The sequence below is a fragment of the Macaca thibetana genome, chromosome 17 (assembly GCF_024542745.1).
Source record: "Macaca thibetana thibetana isolate TM-01 chromosome 17, ASM2454274v1, whole genome shotgun sequence".
NCBI classification, from domain to species: Eukaryota; Metazoa; Chordata; class Mammalia; order Primates; family Cercopithecidae; genus Macaca; species Macaca thibetana.
Window position 1 is genome coordinate 58,620,560 of NC_065594.1, and position 23,022 is coordinate 58,643,581.

The window sequence follows — 23,022 nt, forward strand, 5'->3', positions numbered from 1 at the left end:
TAATAGGCTTCACTACACGCCACGCGAGCCTGCACAGGGAAGTTAAATATCGCTGCGACGTGTTTCTGATGGGGCCTCCTGCGAGGCCGGCGTCTTGCCGGTGTGAGGCCGCGGGCGGTGGCAGGGCCGTCTCGCCGCCCTCCTGGCAGACCACGGGCCGCTGTCACCCTCTACCGAAAGGCGCCCAGATGAAACCATTAATCACGGTGCACTGTCCCAGTCTCCCAGGACGCGGCTCCCATCAAGAACGCGGGTGAGCGTTTTCTCCCATCTCGGCGCCTCACGCCCCTTCCTCGCCCCCGCACGAGACCGCCCTCGGCCCGGCAAGCGACTTCATATCCAACCCCGTTTTGTAGCTGTGCCCACAATCACCCATTACCTTCCCCAAGCAAATGTGGCACGTGATGGGCAGAGTGAGCGACAATGTAACATTCTGCACGGTCTGAGCCATGGCAGCTTTCAGAATCCCGCCAACACGGAAGTCCCGCCGACCTACCGCGACTCCTCGCCAAGACTGGGCACGCGCGGACCGGCTACGGCGGCCCGATAGGGCCATAACCCGCCTGGGAGAGAAAACGCACTTTGGAAACGCGCGATCTCCAAGGCATTTTCCTTTCATTAAAAAATAAATAAATAAATAAATATATAAAATAAAATAAAACAAAATCACTGGTTAGGGAGCTGCAAGATACCTACGAATGTGTAGGAAGGTAGTTTACTACAAGTCTCGAGGATCTTGGAAAATCTAAAGGAATGCGTAATAGTGGAGAGAAGAGAGGAAGATACGGAAAGGCGATTTTTAAAATCCCCAAATTGTTATCGGGGATTGGATGGGGTGAAGGAGAGTTTTTCCCTAATTATTAAACCCCACACAGTCCGTCAACACAGCGCAATCAAAACATGAAGAGAAAAGACGTTATCTACACGTTTCAATTTTTTTTCAAAACAGCTTTCCACCTCTGTCAGTTCTCTTTCCACTCAAATAATATAATGTGCTTCCAGAGGGTACAATAATTCACTTAAGAAAACAGTGATTGTCTCCTTATCTGTGTCTGAGACGATCCGGATACATTTAATCGCAGCTTTCCCTGAAAATACGCTTTCCCTTGGGCTGTTCTTGGTTTTCCACCAAAAGGAGATTTAACGTTTTAACGTCTTGACTTCAGGTGCATGGTTGGATACGAAATGTACCGCTCTGCTGTTGAACCCCAAGGGAGAATTATTTGTGAGGTTATAAATTAGCTTTTCCTACCAACAAAAAAAAAGAAAAAACCTAAAAGTTCCTAAATTCATCTTAAATGAAGTATAGCAGATTTGGAATTTATCTGCAACTTACTTTAAGCGAGGAAGAGCTGATGTGATAAATTATGCTAACAAATAAAATCTGTGAGTTGAGCGATTTAAAAACAAGACCACTGAGACAACTTTTACTAATCTTTCTGAAAAAGAGGCAGTATGACTTCAAGAAGCAGCCTCATGGTTAAAAGAAACGGTTCTGGACCTGGGCTGCTCCAGCGGAAATCCCTGCCCCCAACAACTTCCTACCTACATGGTAGCTCCATGGCTTCAGGCAACTTTTGTTTTGTTTTGTTTTTTGAGACAGGGTCTAACTCTGTCACCCAGACTGCAGTGTAGCGGTTCCAACACAGCGATCTTCCAGGCTCAAGCGATCCTGTCCGCCTGCCACAGCCAGCCTCCTGAGTAGCTGGGATTATAGGCATGCGCCACCACGCCTGGCTAACTTTTGTATTTTTAGTAAAGACGGGGTTTCACCATGTTGATCAGGCTGGTCTCCAACTCCTGACCTGAAGTGATCTGCCCGCCTCGAGGGTCAGGGAGTGGTTTCCCCATGTTGCCCAGGCTGGTCTCGAACTCCTGGGCTCAATGGATTCCCCCTCCTTGGCCTACGGATTACAGCTGTGAGCACTATTCTGCTCTCTACTTTTATGAGATCAACTTTGTTAGATTGTACATGTGAGATTATGTGGTAATTGTCTTTCTGTGTCTGGCTTGTTTCACTCAACACAACATCCTCCAGGTTCATCCATGTTGTTGCAAATGACAGGATTTTATTAATTTTTTAAGGCTCAATAGTATTCTATTGTAAAGACATTTATTTTAAAAACATTTCCATTACTTAATGGGGCAATTCCATTTCCTTGTAAATCATCTTGTTGATGGCTGTCAATACCTAGTCACAAAGATAATTTTAAAAAACATATCCTGCATTTTAAGTATTAAAATCTGGACAATTTCTAACATCTCTTTCCACATTTCATAGCATTGCCACAGCTTCTCAGTGTTTCAGTGCACAGTCCATACAGCTATTTCTCTGCTGATGACATTGTATTATAGTTGGTCATGTGTTTGTCCCCACAACAGGCTATGTTTCTTGAGGTCAGGGATTGCATCCAATTTATCTAATGTCTGTGCTAGGTTACTGTTCCACAAATAGTAATATTCTCATTTGCGACAGCCTAACTTTATAATAAACCCAGGCTCTTTTATTTTAAACAGTGTCTTTACTTGTTTTTAATCTCAAAATGGAAGATTCTATTGCTTTTTGAGAATTATAAAAATAACACATGCTCATTTTAAGAAAAATAAACCATTAAAAAGTATATAAAACAATAAGTAAAAGTTCCTCCATATTTCTGCCTCAACTCTGTATCCAGTGTGGAAATCACTATTAACATTCTAGAATATATCCTTAAAACATATTAATTTATCTATTACTGTATACATAGGCACAAAATCACAGCATAATATAGGTATATATAAACAGGTGCTTTATTCACTTAATGTTTTATGAATCAATACGCATATACCCTCACACTTGCACACACATATCCAAATAATATTGTTAGCAATATAGATTGATTAGGACTCTTCCTCAGTTCAGATTAATGCCAGGCTGGTTCCCAGGCGTTGCAAGTGGCTTAAGGTCAGGAATTATCTCTTCTCTGCTCTGTGAAGGACATTTCCCATTTTTTGACAAATCATGTTCTAAATAGATGTCGTTTGGCCCAAATCACTAAACCATCCTACCATTACCCTAATAGGAAAACAAAAAGTACGTGGTTCACTGCTGCTGAATTTTGATCACCACATGTTGGTAGCTTTATGAGCAGCCCTGTGATCTGACGAGTTCTATTACATTTGACACCTGGAATGGGCTAAAGTTGTCCTACATCCTTAGAATTATAAATATTTAGAGCTAAAAGGGCTCTTAGGGATTGTTATGCAGGCCCTTCCTTTCACAGATGAGGAAATCGAGGCCTATGTAAGGTAAACCAACAGATAACAGTAGAATTGGGGCTAAATCCTAGATCACACTTACTAGACTTTCTGAGAATGTTGGCCCAATGCCTTTGTGTAAGTGCAAGATGAACTATTATTAATAAAGTAGCTCAGTAATAAAAAGTCAGTCATAATTGAATTTCTTTGCTAAGAAAACCATCAAATAGCCATGGAACACCTTTTACCCCGTGTTTAAATCAGATTCATTTTGATGATAAATTATTTAAAAGCAAGTTTGAAAAAATATAAAATCTTAAGTGCTATTAAAAATTGATTAGGAATGCATTATTCTTCCATTGACCCAGTTCGGATTGTTTTTTAATTTTTTTTGGTCAAAGCTAATAAATTTGAGTAGATGTTTCAGACAGAGATTTTGTAATCATTTGGTCATCAGTCAATTAATCACAACTTCATAAATATTGATTTCAGCTTACATTTATTTTTCATTCCTGAAAGACTTTTTTTGTTTGTTTTAAATTTGTACACGCCCCCACCTGGATTGTGGTTAACACTGAGGAAACTCATAAAGATACATTAAAAATTAATCAGGGGTGCTGGCCCAGTAGCATGAACGTCAGGTATGGTATTGTCCTCTCACAGGCTAGGAATTCTGAACTAAGGTGTCTCAAGATGTTGGCATGAAAAACTTGTTACTGCAGCAGAAAACTTGCGTTTCTCTTAAACAGTGGGTTTCGGTTTCGGTTTTGATTTTTTTAGAATAGTTTGACACATGTTGGTTGCTTTCACTGTAAAACTCCTAGAAGTTAGCAGTCATTCATTTAATGTATTTTTATTAAAAGCATTAAGGCACAGCTAACTCAGACAAAGCTCCATCTCATGGAGCTTACATTTTAGTGGGAAAAGTTATGTGGCACTGTTTTGGAACTAACTCTAGCCTCTTGAGTAGCAGTTGAGATTTTAATACTGAACCCGCACATCAACTTTGTATGTAATCACAGTATAGTAATTGCAGAATAAATAAATAAATAAAAATAGTTATTTATTTGTTCAATATGCCAATATTTTAAACTTCTTTCATGTGCCAGACACTGGTGTAAGAGTAGGTATACAACTGTGAATCAAACAAAAAAGACCCTTCCCTTCATTTATTCATTCAACAAATATTTTATTTACTACCAATGATGTGCCAGCCACTGTACTAGTAATGAACCACTTTATAAATGGAACAACTGAGCCCAACTCTTCTATTCAATCATGAAATGCCTATTTGTATAGTAATTTCTCTCTGGATGCTCTTATTTCTCTCTTGTTTAGCCTCTGGCCATTGTGACACAGCAAGTTATAATTTTAAATATTTTTAAATGTTGCAAATTGGGTGACTGTATTAAATTAGGTCATTTAAAAAAGAATATTTTAGTTCTACCTAAGGCTAAGGGGTGCTTCACAAATGTTTGTTGAGTGCTGGAGAATAAATGAAGCAAATATCACTTCTAGCAATATTGTAACAGGAACCACCAAGGAGGAGAGGCTGTGGGGCAAAGTAGCAGAATAGGGAACCCAACTCTGAGATACTGACTGCTTTTGTCTCTTAAGTTGCCCATCAGAGCACATTCATTTTCTTCCTACCTTATTTTACGTGTGAACAGAAATTCCAAGGTGACGCTCCGCCATAGGAACCCAAAGTCAGGCCCCTTTTAATAAAACTGATGTTTTCATTCTATTTACTGAAGCTCTACAAATAATTGCATTCTGTCTGAGGGTACCACTCCCACAAAGGCATGCTAAACTTAACCATGGAGTTCTCAAGTTGCTTTTCCTGGAAATAGGGCTCAACACCTCAATGCTCCCAGTCATTGTGAAGCAGACTCGTTGTCCGGGGTAAATACCAAGGTTCTTGATCTCACGGCCAAGGAAATAGAGGTTGCGGAAACACGCACACACACAGTGAGATTGGTGCAGGAGTTCAATAGGCAAAAAGAAAGAACAGCTTTCTGTCACAGAGAAGGGTCTCAAGCAGGTTGCCAAGTCGCGGTAAAAATGTTAGGGTTTTTATAAACGGGCTAGTGAGGAGTGGTGGGTGGGGAATTTATCTTCTTAAGACCCAAAGATTTAGTTGGGGCCAGATGTGCTGTCTGCATAGAGCAGAGATTTCTATCAGTTCTCACCCCATTCACCCCATTCCTTGATTATGTAGGCAGACTCTTGTTTTTTTTGAGCTGGAGTCTCGCTGCGTCGCCCAGGCTGGAGTGCAGTGTCGCTGTCCCGGCTCACTGCAAGCCCCGCCTCCCAGGTTCAAGCAGTTCTCCCACCCAGCCTCCCGAGTAGCTGGGATTACATGAGCGCGCCATCATGCCCGGCTTTTGTGTGTGTGTGTTTGTAGAGACAGGGTTTCACCATGTTGGCCAGGATGGTCTCGAACTCCTGACCTCAGGTGATCCGCCTGCCTCAACCTCCCAAAGCGCTGGGCGTGAACCACCGCGGCCGGCCATAGGCAAACTCTTAGTCTGTGCCGCTTTGTTTTGCTTATCTAGGAGGCAGGGTTTCTGTGTCTGTTCCTAGACATCTTCTTGCAGTTGTAGGTATCGCCCCTACCTCATCTCAGAGTTCGCTTTTAGCTTCCCTATCTTAGTGTGCCTAAAGGGAAAGGAATGTGCTTATTAAGTCCCACTGTTTTTACTGGGGCCCACTGTATGAGTGTGAAGTTTGGTAGATTACCCAGGAGACTCCCCGACTCTTTTGTGCCCAACCTGTTTATCTGTTTTTACAGCCCGATCTTTCTGGCTGTTCTTTGTTAGAAGAAACGTGATTTCTTTGAACTGCATGAAGTTAGAAAAGGAGCTATTTCTTAGCTGCTTTTTGTTAGAAAGAAAGTTTTCTGCCGGGGACTTTCTTTACCCTGTCTACCTAATAATTTCTTTCTATCTCCTATAATGTATTTCCCCCCTCAGGAATGGAATCGCTAACTGCTGTTAGGCGGAATTGGGCCACGACTTCTGGCTACTTCCTGCTGGAGAGGGGCGTGGTATGGAAACAGCAGCTAGGGCTCCTCCTGGGGTTGATTTAAGGGTCCTTGGTAGAAGAGCGGTTTTATTTTTGGCCCCATTTGCAGCATCATTTAAAGCTTGATGGTTTCTAGGTGAGAAGAGATAAACTTTACAAGGAGGTTTATAAATATAGGGTTTAAATATGAGTATTAAGACTACCATTATTAGTAGAGGCAATATAGGTCATGACATGACAACAGAGTTTGTTTTATACCTTTGAGCCATTTAGATGGGTTGTGCTGTTGTAGGTGGGTGTATGGGGCTTGTCTTTGTTAAGTTTTCTTGGTTTTACTCCCCACTCCCCCGCCCCAAAAGAAGGAAACTTTGGGGTTATAGGTTACCCGACAGGATTTATAGGATAATTGCCGAGAACTAGAACACTGTTCTGGATTTTTTTTTTTTTTAATACTTTAAGTTCTAGGGTACATGTGCACAACGTGCAGATTTGTTACATATGTTCTGGATTTTTACATTACCCATCCCTTTCTGTTTCCGTGAGCCACAGCTGAAGATTGGTGGTTGGCTTACAGGAATAAGTCTGGTTAGTTTAAAATGTAGGCAAGAATTTAAAACGACTAATGAGTCTAAAAGTTAATGACAGATGTATGATAAGTTTTAAAACATAATTTATGGCTGGGCGCGGTGGCTCACGCCTCTAATCCCAGCACTTTGGGAGACCGAGGCCAGCGGATCACGAGGTCAGGAGATCGAGATCATCCTGGCTAACATGGTGAAACCCTGTCTCTACTAAAAATACAAAAAATTAGCCGGGCGTAGTGGCGGGAGCCTGTAGTCCCAGCTACTCCGGAGGCTGAGGCAGGAGAATGCCGTGAACCCGGGAGGCGGATCTTGCAGTGAGCCGAGATCACGCCACTGCACTCCAGCCTGGGCGACACAGCCAGACTCGATCTCAAAAACAAAACAAACAAACATAACTTATCTCTCTCCGGTCATTGTTTTTGTTACAAACAACTTATGATAGGACTGAGCTGTTTGCAAAATAAACTTTAAGTTTTATACTTGGCCTGATTATTTGCATAAAGTACAGCAAGAATAATTACCTCTATACAGGCCTTTTTGATTGGCTTTGATGGAACTCTGTTCCACAAGGAATCTTAGATAGGATTTTTAAAACCAAGCCCAGACATGGGTTTGTACCTTTAAATACATGTAAGTTGGGTAAACTTCTTTCTTCTTGAGATTCCAGAAGCATGGCGTTTCTGGCCTGTTAAAAAGTGACATTCTTTACTTACCACAGGTCAACAACCCTTGTACACTGTGTAGAAAAGTATGAGGTCACTTTTTTTAAACGGGCTTTTATTGGTTTTGCAAGTCAAGCTTGCTTCCTTAAAAGGAAACCGACCCTTCCAGTCAAAGCTTTGGTAAAACAACCAGTTTTTCCAAAAAAGAATGGATTCTTGTTGCACTGATGCAAACAACTATATTGTTGTAATTTAAGAATACTTATAACTAGTTTCCAAATGTTAGAGGTACTAGGCAGGGAGAAACAAACATGCTTTAAATCTTGTTTATGGGAGTACAACTTGTTTAGGTGTTGAAAACTTTTAAGAGAGTTTCCTTGAATTTGAAAAACAAAATAAGTATTAGCAATGTTTCAAGCATAAATTAAGAATATTGCCTTAGTTTTCTATTCGTTTAGTCTATTTTGTTAACCCTTGTTCTGCTTGATATTCATAAACATTTTAGTTTTTTATGAGTCCTGTACATTTTTCTGTTATTAGAAACCTGCATTTATTATTAGAGCATCTGTTAAAGTTTCACAGCTTGATTATAAACCATATTTTGAAGAAAATTAAGACAATAATTGTCTGTAAATGACAAAAATGTCCAGTTTGGATACAGTCAGAAACAAAGAAATTTGGTGATTTTTGTGGTTGACAATAACACAACATAACAACCTTAATTGTGACTGATAGCACATATTTAGACGTTAGACGCCCCATACACTTTTGGAAGACATGTTAACATTATTCCCTAAATATAACCTGAAGAGTATTACATTATTTTGGCAATTCCATGTACCTAAACATGTTAAATAATTCTGTTTACTTTTCTTCCGGATGCTCCAGGGTCCCTCTGTAGCACCCAAAAACTAAGGGGTTAGGAAAGACAACCTTGAGGCTAAAGTTTGGTTTTGGGAAACATGTCAAATAGGTTTAGAATTTAAAACACTTGATATTATGAAATAGAATTTTAGATTACCGTAAGTTGTTTGTTTTGCCAAAATGATGAGTCAAAAATTTGAAACAGCAAAAACAATCCATCAGCCTTTTGTATTACATGAAAATCCTGTTCAACAGAGAAAGTTAAATTTCACCTTTGCATTAGTTTGCTATTAATGTTAACCCTAACTTTTAATGAAACCTTATAGACAATCCTATTTAATCTTAACCAGTTTGACCATGAAGTGAGATTTTCACAAACCTTTTATAACTCTCTTCAAGTTTTGCTAAAAAGCAGATTGGCATCTTAAGAAAACCTTGGGTGGCAGCTAACACCTGTAATTCCAGCACTTTGGGAGGCCGAGGTGGGCAGATCACGAGGTCAGGAGTTTGAGACCAGCCTAATTCACATGGAGACATCCTGTCTCTACTAAAAATACAAAAAATTAGTCCAGCATGGTGGCACGCGCCTGTAATCCCAGCTACTAAGGAGACTGAGGCAGGAGAACCGCTTGAACCCAGGAGGTGGAGGTTGTAGTGAGCTGACATCGCGACATTGCACTCCAGCCTGGGTGACAGAGCAAGATTCCGTCTCAAAGAAAGAAAGGAAGAAAAAAAAAACTTCGTTGTGCTTTTATTTTAGTGTTTAATTTACAGAAAAAAAAAAACAAATAATACTCTTTTGAATATAGTTAGTGTGTTCACACAGAGTCTCTTTTGCAAGATTAATTTTTACAATCTTTTCACAATTTGCTTAAGCCCTTCACTTTATTTTATTTAATTTAAGACAATCCTTTATTTCTAGGCAAAATGTACATTTCCATGCCTTTTTATACTCTTTAAATGAAAACACCTTTTACTGGTTTGTATACACCTTGTGTGTAGATTTATATTCAGTAGTTTCAATTACGTGTCATAATGGTAACTCTTAGCAATTTTCAACTTTAATGTAAAACCCGGTAGGTTGTTTTAATTCTGTGCTAGATGTAGATAAAGTTTGACTTCTTTTAGTAAAGTTAGGGGCATGGTTGCTTCCATATGTTTGCAGGCCTTACCAATTGTGAAGCAGGCAAGTTGACAGTTTATAAAGGCTAAAGAAGCAGTTTACAACCTCAAAACATTTAGCAAACCTATAGTATCTGACCTGCCTAATTTAGACCACATTTTTACACCTTGAAGACATTGTATTTTAGAGCACCTGTTAAAGTTTCACAATAATTCCTAAGACTATTTTTATTTTTAAAGATTAAAGTTACATGAACTGAAAGGTACCACAGCTTTTACTTTTCCCTTAAAAATATTTGATTTAAGCACTTACTGTTCTTAGCCCAATTAATTAGAGATTACACACATAACACATATATAACCACACAGACCAACAGAAGAAGATCCACTTCTTGTAAGATTTTTTTTTTTTTTTTGAGACGGAGTCTTGCTCTGTCACCCAGGCTGGGGTGCAGTGGCCGGATCTCAGCTCACTGCAAGCTCCACCTCCCGGGTTTACGCCATTCTCCTGCCTCAGCCTCCTGAGTAGCTGGGACTACAGGCGCCCGCCACCTCGCCTGGCTAGTTTTTTGTATTTTTTAGTAGAGATGGGGTTTCACCATGTTAGCCAGGATGGTCTCGATCTCCTGACCTCGTGATCCACCCGTCTCGGCCTCCCAAAGTGCTGGGATTACAGGCTTGAGCCACCGCGCCCGGCCATAAGATTTTTTTATTTGCTAATTTCTCAATTGGATTATTGGCTTCCCGGTGAGACCCTTTAAGAAAAGGGCCAGGAATACAATTTCCAGGGCCTAGCGGACAAGCATAGCTGGAAAACAAAGACAGATTTTGAGAGGTACTTACTTATTGACCTCTAATTCCAAGGGCTCCATGAAGAAACCTGATTTTTTCCAAAATAGGATTTGTGGCACCTTTTCTGTTTTCCCAAGGAGTCCTAGGCCACCGGAAGTCATTCTAGGGTCTTTCATGCACGCACCAAGAGTGACAAGAAACAGTGAAAAAAGTAATTCAGTTGATAGCAAAAAATCTCTTCCAGAAAAACAAGATTTATGAAGAGAAAAACATAAAGCCCTTTTAAATATACCCATTAAAAAGAAAAGCCTTACTGAGGACTCCCATATCCTTGCTAACTGCCTAAGTGATTTCTCCTTAATTCTTATATCATAACCCTGAATGTGAAAGTATCTGAAGATAGTATTTAGATAGTAATTTAAGTTAATGAGGTCATAAGTGTGAGGACCTCATCTTATAGGACTGTGGCCTTCTAAGAAGAGGAAGAGAGATCAGAGCTCTCTTACTCCCCACAGTGTCAGGATGTATGAGAAAAGCAGAAGAGGGCTGTCTGCAAACCAAGGAGAGAGCCCTCAGCAAAACCCAACCATATTGTCATTCTGAGAAGACTTCTAGGCTCCAGAAATGTGAGAAAATAAGTTTCTATTGATTCAGCCATCTAGTCTATGCTATTTTGTTATGGCAGGCTGAACCAAGACACTTTTCCCCTTATTTATGTCTTATTCTTACTTATTTATACTTTTTTTTCTATTTGTGATTCTTATTTATGCTTTTCTGATTTTCTTAAACTTAAAAATTACTTTCATAACCACAAAAGTTTTAACAGTAAAAAAAATCAACCTTAAAAGCATCATCATTATACTATATATTTTACTAAATATGCTACCTGTGTTACCTTTACAGAGAGCAAAATTCAAGGAAAATCCACATGAAAACCAAATTTCAATTCAATTTTATGGAAATATATTGAGGGCCTGCTGGGTCTAGTCAAAGCCCTAACAAGTGCTATACTTAAGGGCCTCACAGAAATCTCATATCTGTCTTTCAACAGTTATAACACATACCATTTCTGTACTTCATGAACTTAAATGGTGACTTGCAGAATTGTTTTTGGTCTCCCTAGAGTGTTCCTTGAGATTAATGTGGCTGTAAAAAATTTATAACAGTGGCCACCAAAATCTGCTTCTCCTCCCCTTCCTGGAAGACAGTTATATTTACAGTCCCATTGAAATTGTCTTGATCATGGTGCTTTCTTTGGCCAATGAAATATGAGTAGAAGTAATATAGATAGGTGTCTTCCACACTCAAACTTTACAACTATGTGCTTACTTCCTCATGCCCCTTTTTCTTTTGCTGTGAGTACTGGAAGTACTTCGGTAGACGCTTCTCTGTAAGCCTGGCTCCTACCGTGAAGACAGCACAGAGAAGAATCTCAAGCCACATGCAACAGACTTGAAACATAAGTTAGAAGTAAGTCTTTATTGTTATAAGCCACTGACATTTTGGAGTGTTTTTTTTTTTTTTTTTCAATAGCTGCAAATACTAGCTCATCCTTCCAATATAACAGCCCTGCCCTCTAAGTGCTCATGTTTTGTGAGACTGTATATGTGTCTGTGTCTATGTATACAGTACAGGCTAGCCCTTTCTTGGAAAAATATGTGCTAAACACAGATAAGCCACATAAATTTTCTTTCAGGGGAATCTTGTTGCCCCGCTCATTGGGAGAACTCTCAGCAGACACTCTTTAGCCTTCATCCCCTTCAGGGTTTGCCTCAACTACAGAGAACTATCTCAATCAAGGTCATATTCTTCTTGGGGTGGCTCACACCTGAAGACTAATGGAGGCAGGGATATAAAGGCTTGGCTATTTGGGGACAATGCAGAACAACTGTAATGGGTGGCTTTAGCTCTGGAGCTCCCTGTGGGATCTGATGAAGTGTTTATGGGTCTGCATCCCAGCTTGACTTCTTCCTGTGCCCTACCCTACTTCCCTCTCCTACCCTTTCACTGGTATTGGTCACAAGGGCATTTCCTGACAAACATCCTGCATATTCAACTCTGTCTCAGAATCAGCTTCCCAGAGAACCCAACCTGCAACAACATACCTTGAGCTTGGTTTCTGGTACATAGGATATGCATGTGTGTGCATGCATGTGCTCGTGTGTGCATTAATGGACACGTATGTTTAATTATCTGTGCATCTAATCCTGGCTTCATGGCTATCCCCATAATTATTCTATAAAGAAAAACTGGGTTTAAGAAACAACAATAGGAAAGAAGAAAAGAAGGGAAGAAGGAGGGAGAGAAGAAGGAAGGAGGGAAGGAGAGAGCAAGAAAGAAAGAGAGTGAGAAAGAGAGAGATTGAAAGAGAATTGAGAGACATTTCCAGCCCAAAGTTCTTTTCTTTGTCCTTGTCCCAAATTCTACATGGATACATTTGACACTGGGCTTTTAGCTCCCATTTCTCCTGTTGTTCACTGGAATATCCTATCCATCTTTATGCTTTATCTCTCTGACCCCATATTAGGGCAACCTAAACACATTTTACTATGAGGTTATTGATTACACGTTCGATTCTCAGCAGTCTCAGCATTAAGTACCCCGGGAATCGAGGAGGCAGAAGGTTACGTTGGCACCACATCTCACCTACCTGCATGACGGAGGGCAAATCATTGCACGTGTGTGGGCCTCGGTACTCTCAGCTGCTTGTCAAGGAGATTGGGCAAAATAGCCTCCAAAGGTTCTTTCAGGTCTTAAAGGGAGCCTAAAACATTGAATCTAATTGCTAAATCTAATTATAGCACAAAAAGAGCTACCAAATATGGAAGTTCCTCCTATAGTTCTAGGGAGGGTATAATGGCTGAGGAATTCCAAGGGACCAGTGGGACACCCAAGAGCTTTGGGACATGGATAGAAGCATCAGAATAACACTGTAAATGGTGCCATCATTCTTCATAGTTGGCATCATGTTGGTAAACTCAGCTTACTTCAGATTTGACTCAGCCTTGAAAGTACAGAAACTGCAATATATCAGTTCAGTCAATACTTACCAGGTTCACTTTTATCAAACTGACCACCACAGATACATAAAGAATAATGCAAACGCATGAATTTACAAAGAAAGAAACGCCTTTCTGGTGACTTGCATCTTTCATTTGGCAGCCATTACTTTAAAGCAAAGGAAAATGGAGAGTCTGGAGGGTATGCTGTTTCTGGGGTGCAGAAAATTCTAAAGAGTTAAGACCGAGGATACTTCTCCTCTCTGATCTTTGCAATCAGTAGTTCTCTCTGCTGGAGTGGGTTGGGCACACACCTACTGCGGATAGGTTTTGTGCCTCAGGGTCTTCCCACTTTCCTCCTTTGGTTACCCATTTGTTGTTGAGATAGGTCATTATTACGGATAACTGCAGCCCCCTCTGCTCCTGTGGGCCTCAGACATTATCTTCTTCTAGAAGATACGTCAGAGGCGCAAGTTTATCTTTCAGAAGGAGACTTGGTTTTTATGTTGAGGGTCATTGAGGGAAACTCCTTATCAACTACAGGTGTGTAAGAAGGACCTATCAGAAGTCAGAAGGCGGGGCCCCTTTTTTGGTTTTTGGTTTTTATTTCTTAAGCTCCTCAGTATACTTTTTTTTTTAATGAAAGAAAATGCCAACACAGTATTACAGTATTGTAGTATATTTTGAAGATTTACATTTAACAAATGAATTTCTTTAACACAAAAATATAATATAAAAAAGTTAGTTCACATATTCCAAGATAATTATAGGATTTTTTGTAGAATATTAAATCCTGGGCACTACAAGAAGTGCTGTCTTGGGAAGTTTTTGGTTTTTTAAATCCATGGATCACATCTCCATCAGTGGATCATGAAATCAATTGTGGGTGAACAGCAGAGCAAACAAGAGCAGGTTCAGGTGTAAAAAACTCCTTCACCCTCTCTCCCCCAAGCCAGGGTGGATGGGTTGAAAATTTTTATGTGGGATTTGTGTTTTCCCCCCACTCACACCAGCCTGCAGAACCTTAGTAATTTATACTGCCTCCACCTTTTCCATCCCCTCACCTTCATCTGATTGCAACCTATACTTTAATATTTTTCCAGAAAAGAGAATGGAATACAAATATATAGTGGGTTGCATGTGGTAATTGTAAATATTGCTTTGTGCTGTTTGTGATGTATAATACATTTCTGACTGTGGTTTACAATAAAAAATTTCAGAGCTGGTATCATAGTATACAAGTTTAGGCTGAATGATCAGCATGTCCCTACAATGAAGTATTTACATTCTTTCTGAGATGATGTTAAATATCAAAACTTGGTTCACCTGATAAATGCAAGACTTGGGCCAAACGAATCTTCTAGTATTACCCCACCCATCCACCCTAAGCAAGAAGGTGTTTTACCAACCCAGTGGTGCCTTGATTAACCACTTTTTTTTTCTGTCCCCATTCCCTCCTAGCCTTACCCCTCCACCAAAATATAAAGTTAAACATTATATATTTTCAAGAAATAGTCACAACTTTATTGCTCTGGCTTTGCAAAAACTGAGTGCAAGCAAAAGAAAAGAGTATGACTTTTGTTGTAATTTCTTCCTCAGACACAAAATTCTAGCAGTGCTTGATATGGTTTGGCTGTGTCCCCACCCAAATCTCATCTTGAATTATAGCTCCCATAATTCCCACATGTTGTGGGAGGACCCGGTAGTAGATAGATGAATCGTGGGGGCAGTTTCCCCCATACTGTTCTCGTCGCAGTTAATAAGTCTCACAAGATCTGATGGTTTTATAAGGGGAAACCCCTTTTGCTTGATTCTCATTCTCTCTTAACTGCTGCCATGTGATACGTGTCTTTTGCCTTCCTCCATGATTGTGAGGCCTCCTCAGTCACATAGAACTGAGTCAATGAAACCTCTTGTTCTTTTTCTTTTTTCTTTCTTTTTTTTTTTTTTTTGTTTGAAACAGAGTCTCGCTCTGTCACCAAAGCTGGAGTGCAGTGGTGTGATTTCAACTCACTGAAACCTCCACCTCCCGGGCTCAAGTAATTCTCCTGCCTCAGCCTCCTGAGTAGCTGGGATTACAGACACAGGCCACTATGTCCAGCTAATTTTTGTATTTTTAGTAAAGATTATGTTTCACTATATTGATCAGGCTGGTCTCGAACTCCTGACTTCAAGTGATCCTCCTAAAGTGCTGGGATTATAGGCTTGAGCCACTGTGCCTGGCATACTTATTTTTCTTCATAAATGACCAAATTTTGGGTATGTCTTTATAAGCAGCCTGAAAACGGACTAATACAGTACTGCAAAAGGTAACCCAATATGAATAATGGTTCAGCCCAGCAGACATTCTGCCATGTCTACTATGTGTTCTTAGCAACAACCCTTATAGATAGCCTGCCATTCTTTCTGTTTTATAGTTCGGAGAATTGAAGTTCAGAGAGGTAACAAAACTACATAGCTGCTAAATGCCACTGATGGATTTTCTGATACATGTTCCAGTGGTTGCTCATTCACCAATCATTTGTCAAGGATGCACTAAGTCCTAGAAACTGTGTATTAGGAAACCTGGAAAATATTAAATTAAGACATAGTGTCTGCCCTCAAAGAGCTTGAGTCACTCTGTGGCTATAGATACATTTCATACTTAATCAAATATAGTGAGATAATATAGCCACAACAGCCATCACTTAGGGAGCATTAACTTTGGGCCAGGCTTGAGGCCTCCACTGTGCTGTGGGCATCCTGTGGAGAAGTCTGCTTTAAGGGTAGGGATCAGGCAAGTTTTACCATCTCTAGGAAATAGTGGTTAGAATATTCAGCAGCAACCAAGGACAGCAAAGCCCTCAGGACAGAGCAGACTGACTGTGCAGAGAAATTGGCTGGATGAGAGAGTGCCTTTTGTCATGGGGATGCAAGCAAGGGACAGAGAGCTGTGAAGATTTCAGGATTACTAGCTTGGACAACAAAGTGTGGGGGTAAGACATAAGCAATCACCGAATTTTGTAAGTTTACTCAAGATTCGGTATTGTGGAATGATCTCACTTATCTGTGGAATCTAAAAAAGTAAAACTCAAGATCAGGCACAGTGGCTCCCACCTGTAATGCCAGCACTTTGAGGGGCTGAGGCAGGAGGATCGCTTGAGCCCAGGAGTTTGAAGCTGCAATAAGCTATGATGGTGTGACTGCACTCCAGTCTGGGCAACAGAGAAAGACCCAATCTCTTAAAACAAACAGACAGACAGACAGACAGACAAACGAAACACTAAGTTTTAGGAACAGCTGGTTGATTTAAAAATTTGATTTTTCTGTTTGTTTATTTGTTTGTTTTAGGAGTTTATTTTGGAAAAATTGAATACATCAAAAATTGTACCCAAGATTCAAATCTTTCAGTGACGGGGACTCCTCTTTTGATTGAAAACCTGTACCTAAAAGTTTAATGAAATAGGAGAAGTCAATTTCAGAGTGTTTAGGCAGATATGGGTAACCGATGTAGAAGATGGATAATAAACAGGTAATTACCAGAAGATACAATCTAGTTGAATGACAAAGGATATCATTAAAAATAAATTTTGAAGTAATTCATGTTTGAATAACTCTTTTTTAAATTTAAATCATTATTTGGATGGATCTGTAAGGAATCAAACATCGTTGTTTTAAAATAAACTTTTAAAAGTGTGAAGGCACAAGTATCCAGGATTCAAAGTATGTGCTGAATGAAAAATTTTAAAATTTTAAACTGCCAAGAGCACTTTTTTAAACTGATAAAAATGTTTTAGAATATGTTGTGCTTTTTTAGGAATAAAATGGAAGCATTTTTCCTTTTTTTTTTTTTTTTGCATTCTAGAAAAGGAACGCAAAGCAGGAGAGAAATTTATGCACTCTGTAATTACGTTATGTTCATGCCGTATATGCATAGCTGTACCCACACTGCTCCCAACACCTGCCTTCGTATACCTAGCAAACAAACATCTGTTATCCAGAATTCAATCAACACTGCACAATTATAATGGGAATTCTTAATAATTCCACAATCCTGAATGATCCTGAAATACCTTTTGAGATTACCAAGGGTATATTAAATTATGTCAAAGTCAATATTATTGATAATTATATTTTATTATATTATTTAAATATTGATTCTCTCTCTGTGTCATACATTGTTGTTTTCATTGGCCCTATTTAACTATATTTTAATTTTCTATGTGTGAATATTTGTGAGAAAGGAATTTAATGAGCACATTTAATCTTATAACTGGTCACTATAAAATATCCCTTTGATATAAAAGGACTGCTACCTATAGATGTCCTACTACTGCCTTGTATATATGTTTGCTTCTAAATTAAATTTTTGAGGCAGTTGGTAGGCAAATGATGTTTCTTTGATTTAAGAAAAAAAATTGACATATGATGTTGGTGAATGGCATCTGTGAGCTCTTTTTGTTTAGTTGTTTGAAGTTCTAATATTTATTACTAACGCTTTATTTGCTATAGGCATCTCTGAGTAATCTACATTTGCCAGATATGCTAATTCTTTCTAGACTTTCAATCCATAGTAACCAAGATTGGGTGTTTAGGTTAGAAAACCCATACTTTTGGACCCCACTCTCCAGCCAGTTCCAATTCATAGAAATGATAAGAGATTGATTTTCAGAATGGTAAAAATAGCCAGTTTACTGGATTGCACTTACTGGATTACAGTCATTCTAAAGACCTATTAGTTATTCTGTTCATTTAATTCACAATACAACCCTATGCTATTGTTACTATTTTACTTTTGAGAAAACTGAGAGTCATTTGTTCAACAAATATGTATTCAATGTATACTGCATACCAACCACTGATCTAGGTTTGGGTAAAGAGCAATGAAAAAACAGACACAAAGTCCCCACCTTTCTGGACTTCACATTCTAGGGATGGCTCAGAGAGTTTTGAGACTTTGCCTAGGATAGTATAGATATTATGTCATGAGGCATACAGGATGTCTTCCTAACCAGTACTCTTTGATAGTATTTTTTCAGTCAGGTAAGTTTTCAAGGGAACTAATGGTAGTACCTTTTGAAATTTCCACCAAAATGTCACAGAATCTATTTGGTTCCACACGTATTTGAGTATCTGTTATAAATGGTTTAATGGCAACAGCATAAGACTAAAAGTTGGGCATTGTGGCTCTGACACTAATATTTAGGGGCAAGTCCCCAAGCTTCTCTGACCTTAATGGTATCAGATGAGATGACACTGAGCTACTCTAACTTTATGATGGGTTTATGTACCTAATACTTTTAGTTGCAATGTAGAAAAACATGTGTATTTCCAAAGCATGTGCCAGATGTTGAGTTGAAAGAATATAAGCCTTGAGTGAGACTTTGGAGTTTTCAAAGCACTTTCAACACATTATTTGACATTATAATGACCCCACAAGTAGGTTGGAAAGATGCTCTTATTCCAGTTTTACATTTGAGAAAACTGAGGGTAAGTGGCTTGCCCTGGGGTGCAGAACTAACAAACATTAGGGCAAAAACTCAAATTCCTCTCCTTTCACAAATTCTGTCCCATCTGTCTCTGGAGGATAAGACTGAGCTTATCTTGAAAATATTTGTTTATTAAGCTTTTACTATACTCAAGACAGTATGAACAAAGATAAGTCATATATGGATCCTACCTACTCTTATGGCATTTGTGTCAAACATGGGGAGAGAACACATACTCTAATAAATCCTAAAAAGAAGTAAGTCGATAAGGATCAAGAGAGATTCAAATATGTGACAATAAGAATTGGTAAGTGGGAAGGATTATTTTAAGTGTGCATAAAAGAGCAGATTTCATTCAAAAAGCCTTTTTAGCTGGTCATACATAGATGTATGCAGTAGGAAGAAGGGTATTCTAAGTGGAAGGGATAGCATAAGCTAAGTTATGGAGACAGTAAAGCTTTTAGAAACAGTCCACGGTTTAGCTTAGTTGAAACATAAACTGGGGAAAGGGCCGAAGTAGAGACACCAATGACACAGGCTGAGGCCACTTTTGAAGGTTCCCAGGACTTTGAACTTTGCTTTATAGGCTCTTGAGAGCCAATAGAAATTTCTGAGCAAGGGAGTGTGTGCATCTAAAAATGAACCTATCAACAGTGTATAAAATGAATTGGATTGTGGAATAAAAAGGTAGATTACTCTGTGCGATGCATGTAATAAAGTTAATTGAATGTACTAAGAAGTAAGAGTGATGATAAGCAGGGAATAAGAGAGATGAATCTTTATAGGTTAAAATATTAAATATTGAAATGACATAGTCTAGGCTTAGAGGAATGGTCAGATTCACTGAGGGGAGGTTTTGGTGGATGAGGATGAGGATGAAGATGGGTGAGATTATACCATTCATTTCCATCAGGGCTATAGTCATTTTGGGAAAAAAATGTCCTTTGAACAGCAAAGTGACTAAACAGGACCGCCCCCTGTGTGTTCAGAAAGAACTAGAATAAACCTATGATGCAGAGATAGGGGCCAGACGTTTCTTCTGGGCTGTGTGACCTAATCTGAGGTCAAGTTTAGGCAAAGAGGAATCCCTATCACTACTCTAGGGTTCACTAAAATGGGGCTCAACTCTAAGGAGAGTATCAGACTTCGTGATACTCTCAACAGCATTTCAACTTAAACAATCATCATTGGATTTACGGAAAGTAGGTGGAAGAAATCAGACCAGGTGGCTGGACAAAGCACAGAAGCTCAGCCTGAAGTAATGTAGCTCTGCTGTAAACAGCTGAAAAACAGCGGCAACTGATAGTCCCTGCTGGCATGCTGCTATTAAGGACAGGCATGCTCAGTACCTAGAAAAGCCACGTTGAGGCTTGCAAGGCTAAGTACTGGGGCATCAGGCTTTGCAGGCCAGGCCAGAGATAGATGTAATAAAGCGGGCCTGTGTCTGCTAGTTAGTTTATTGCAATTCATTTTTGCAGCAAGGGGAAAATATCAGCAGGTTATCTTCCTTGCTCTCAAAAGGAGATTAGGAAGCTCCATTTTTAATTTCTTAGATTTTTACATGCTATTGATATGTATACAGCAACCCTCCTATAATTGGCAGCTTTTAGTTTATTAGTGTGTTTGTGTTTTTAAAAACTGCCAAAGTGTTGTTCAAAGTGGTTTATCTTTTTACATTTTCACCAACAATGTATGGGAATTCCAGTTGCTCCACATCCTCACCAGCAAGTGGTACAGTCAGGCTTTTATAAGTTTAGCTATTATAATAGGTGTGCAGTGGCATCTATTATGCTATTAATTTACATTTCCTGAAAGGATCTTTTCATGTGTTTATTAGCCATTCATATGTCTTCTTTGATGAAGTCACTCTCAAATCTTTTACCCATTTTTAAAATTGGATGTTTGTCTTCATTTTTAGTTGTAAGAGTTTGTTATATATTCTAGATACATGTCCTTTATCAGATATGTGTTTTGCAATTACTTTTTCCCAGTTTATGGCTTGTCTTTTGATTTTTTTAGCAATCTGTTTTGCAGAGGAAAAGTATTTAATTTTGATGAAGTTGTTCTTTCTCCTTCCCTCTCTTTGATTCCTTCAAGTCTAGAAGTGGGACAGATTCTTTTACTCTATCTTGGCTGATGTGTGAGCAGGACCACGTCAGATTATTCCCTAGTTTAGTTCTGGCATTTCCCCTTTCTATATGTTTTTGATTCCCTGGTTTCTGTAGGAGGGAATTAAAGCATAGAGTGAAGGAGTCTCAGGTAAGATGAAGGCTTTATGGTGACAATCATAAGTTCACCCCAGACCAGCACTCAACCCACTCCAAAGGATTCTTTTTTGTTGTTGTTGTTGTTGAGATGGAGTGTCATTGTGTTGCCCACGGTGGAGTGCAGTGGCATGATCTTAGCTCACTGCAACCTCCACCTCCTGGGTTCAAACAATTCTGCTTCAGCCTCCAGAGTAGCTGGGATTACAGGCACGTGCCACCACACCCAGCTTTTTTTTTTGTACTTTTAGTGGAAATAGGGTTTCACCACGTTGGCCAGGCTGGTCTCAGATTTCAGACCTCAAGTGATCCACACACCTTAGCCTCCCAAAGTGCTGGGGTTACAGGCATGAGCCTTAGTGCCTGGCCTGAATTTTGAGAGAGCTTCTCTTCTACTCAATGAAAGGAGATTCTTTGACAAGAAATTTTCTCCGTAACTCACATTTTGCAATGATGTAAAATGTGAGTTATGGAGCAAGCCAGGGAAGATTTGAGTCTGAGCTGTGTGACCTGTGGAAGTAGATTTCTTTAAAGGACTCCTCTAGTGATTTTAAAGTACTGAATACTCGTGATCTATTTGCCTCATAACCTAAAACCTTCAAGTTAAAGCATCAACAAGTTTTCTTTTTTGACTAATCATTATTTAGAGAGAAAGTCAAGATAAGCATTAATTTCCAGAAAGATGTCTGGAATATTCTTTAAAAAATAATCATCTGTGTTTCTCTGAAAACTGTTTCTAAAAATATGTTCCTATGTCAGAATCATCTGAGTAAAAAGAGCTATTAGTCTCCAACCCCCCACTTACAGAATCAGAATTTCTAGGCTGCCGGTATCCACGTGATTCTTATGTACTCTGAAATTTGAAAATCATGGACAGAAATGTCTTTTCTTGTATGTGTGTTTAGTTATATAATGTGGATGCTGGCCTCTGTGCCAGGGCCACAGGGTCATTGGAAGGCAAAGTCTATGTTCTATCTCATGCCTTTTACAATAAAAATTTCATGCTTCTAAAGAAAATGTAAGGAAAACAGCAAGAGATTCCTACACCTGCCTCTGGGAGAGAAGGAGCTAACTTGCAGGATGCTAACTAGCTGGGCCAGATTATTACCTGCTCTAGGCAGGAATGCACCTAAATCTGTTGGCTGCAGGCAACAGAGTCCCTAAGGGGCATGGGGCAGAGGCATGTGTAGTTGGGAGGTATTATTTATTACCTATTCTACAGGGCTGAGAAAAGTGAGTGTCATTTTTTTGAAGTCAGAGGAGTGAAGGAGAATGGCAGAAGTCATTTCCTAGAAGTTTGGCCTGTGGTTGCAGAGATATAATACATATTAAAGAATGGCTTTGAAATTATTTTCTAACAAGATAAAAACTTCCCTGTAATTATTTATAGTAACCATTATGTTATTACAATGCTAAGAAAGAAATGGTATGTATTAGTCCATTTTCATGCTGCTGATAAAGACATACCCGAGACTGGGAAGAAAAGGAGCTTTAATTGGACTTACAGTTCCACATGGCTGGTGAGGCCTCAGAATCATGGTGGGATGCAAAAGGCACTTCTTTCATGGCAGCAGCAAGAGAAAGTGAGGAAAAAGCAAAAGTGGAAACCCCTGATAAACCCATCAGATCTCGTGAGACTTACTTGCTATCAAGAGAATAGCATGGGAAAGATCGGCCCCCATGATTCAATTACCTCTCCCTGGGTCTCTCCCACAACACGTGGGAATACTGGGAGATATAATTCAAGTTGAGATTTGGGTGGGGACATAGCCAAGCCATATCATGGTATTTATCATGAAATACAGAAAAAGTGCAGACAAATAAGACGTGTCTTTCATCCATCATGTAAGACCATGCAAAACTTTCCAGCCATATTGGACATGCACTGTCCTTTCCCACCTCCTTACTATTTTCCATGTATTTCCCCCTAATTCTTATCAACATTCTGTTTTCCTTTCAAGGACAAATTTAAATACCAAGCATTGTCTAACTGAACCCCATCCACA

The 23,022-nt window shown here is 39.4% G+C and overlaps 2 protein-coding genes across 4 annotated transcripts in view; both read right to left on the reverse strand.

The window, feature by feature from the left end:
• OBI1 (ORC ubiquitin ligase 1) overlaps nt 1-520 on the reverse strand; it is a 43,087-nt gene extending 42,567 nt beyond the window's left edge. The window contains exon 1 of one of the 3 annotated variants that reach the window (XM_050766437.1): nt 497-520. Coding sequence is in view for 1 of the 3 variants with exons in the window: in XM_050766436.1 (XP_050622393.1) it covers nt 380-451 (72 nt within the window). In the remaining 2 variants the exon portion in view is untranslated. Of the gene's footprint in view, nt 1-379 lie in introns of all 3 variants that reach the window. The other 2 variants (XM_050766436.1, XM_050766438.1) reach the window with 2 other exon arrangements.
• EDNRB (endothelin receptor type B) overlaps nt 1-23,022 on the reverse strand; it is a 922,930-nt gene that overhangs the window by 783,437 nt on the left and 116,471 nt on the right. The window lies entirely within an intron of this gene.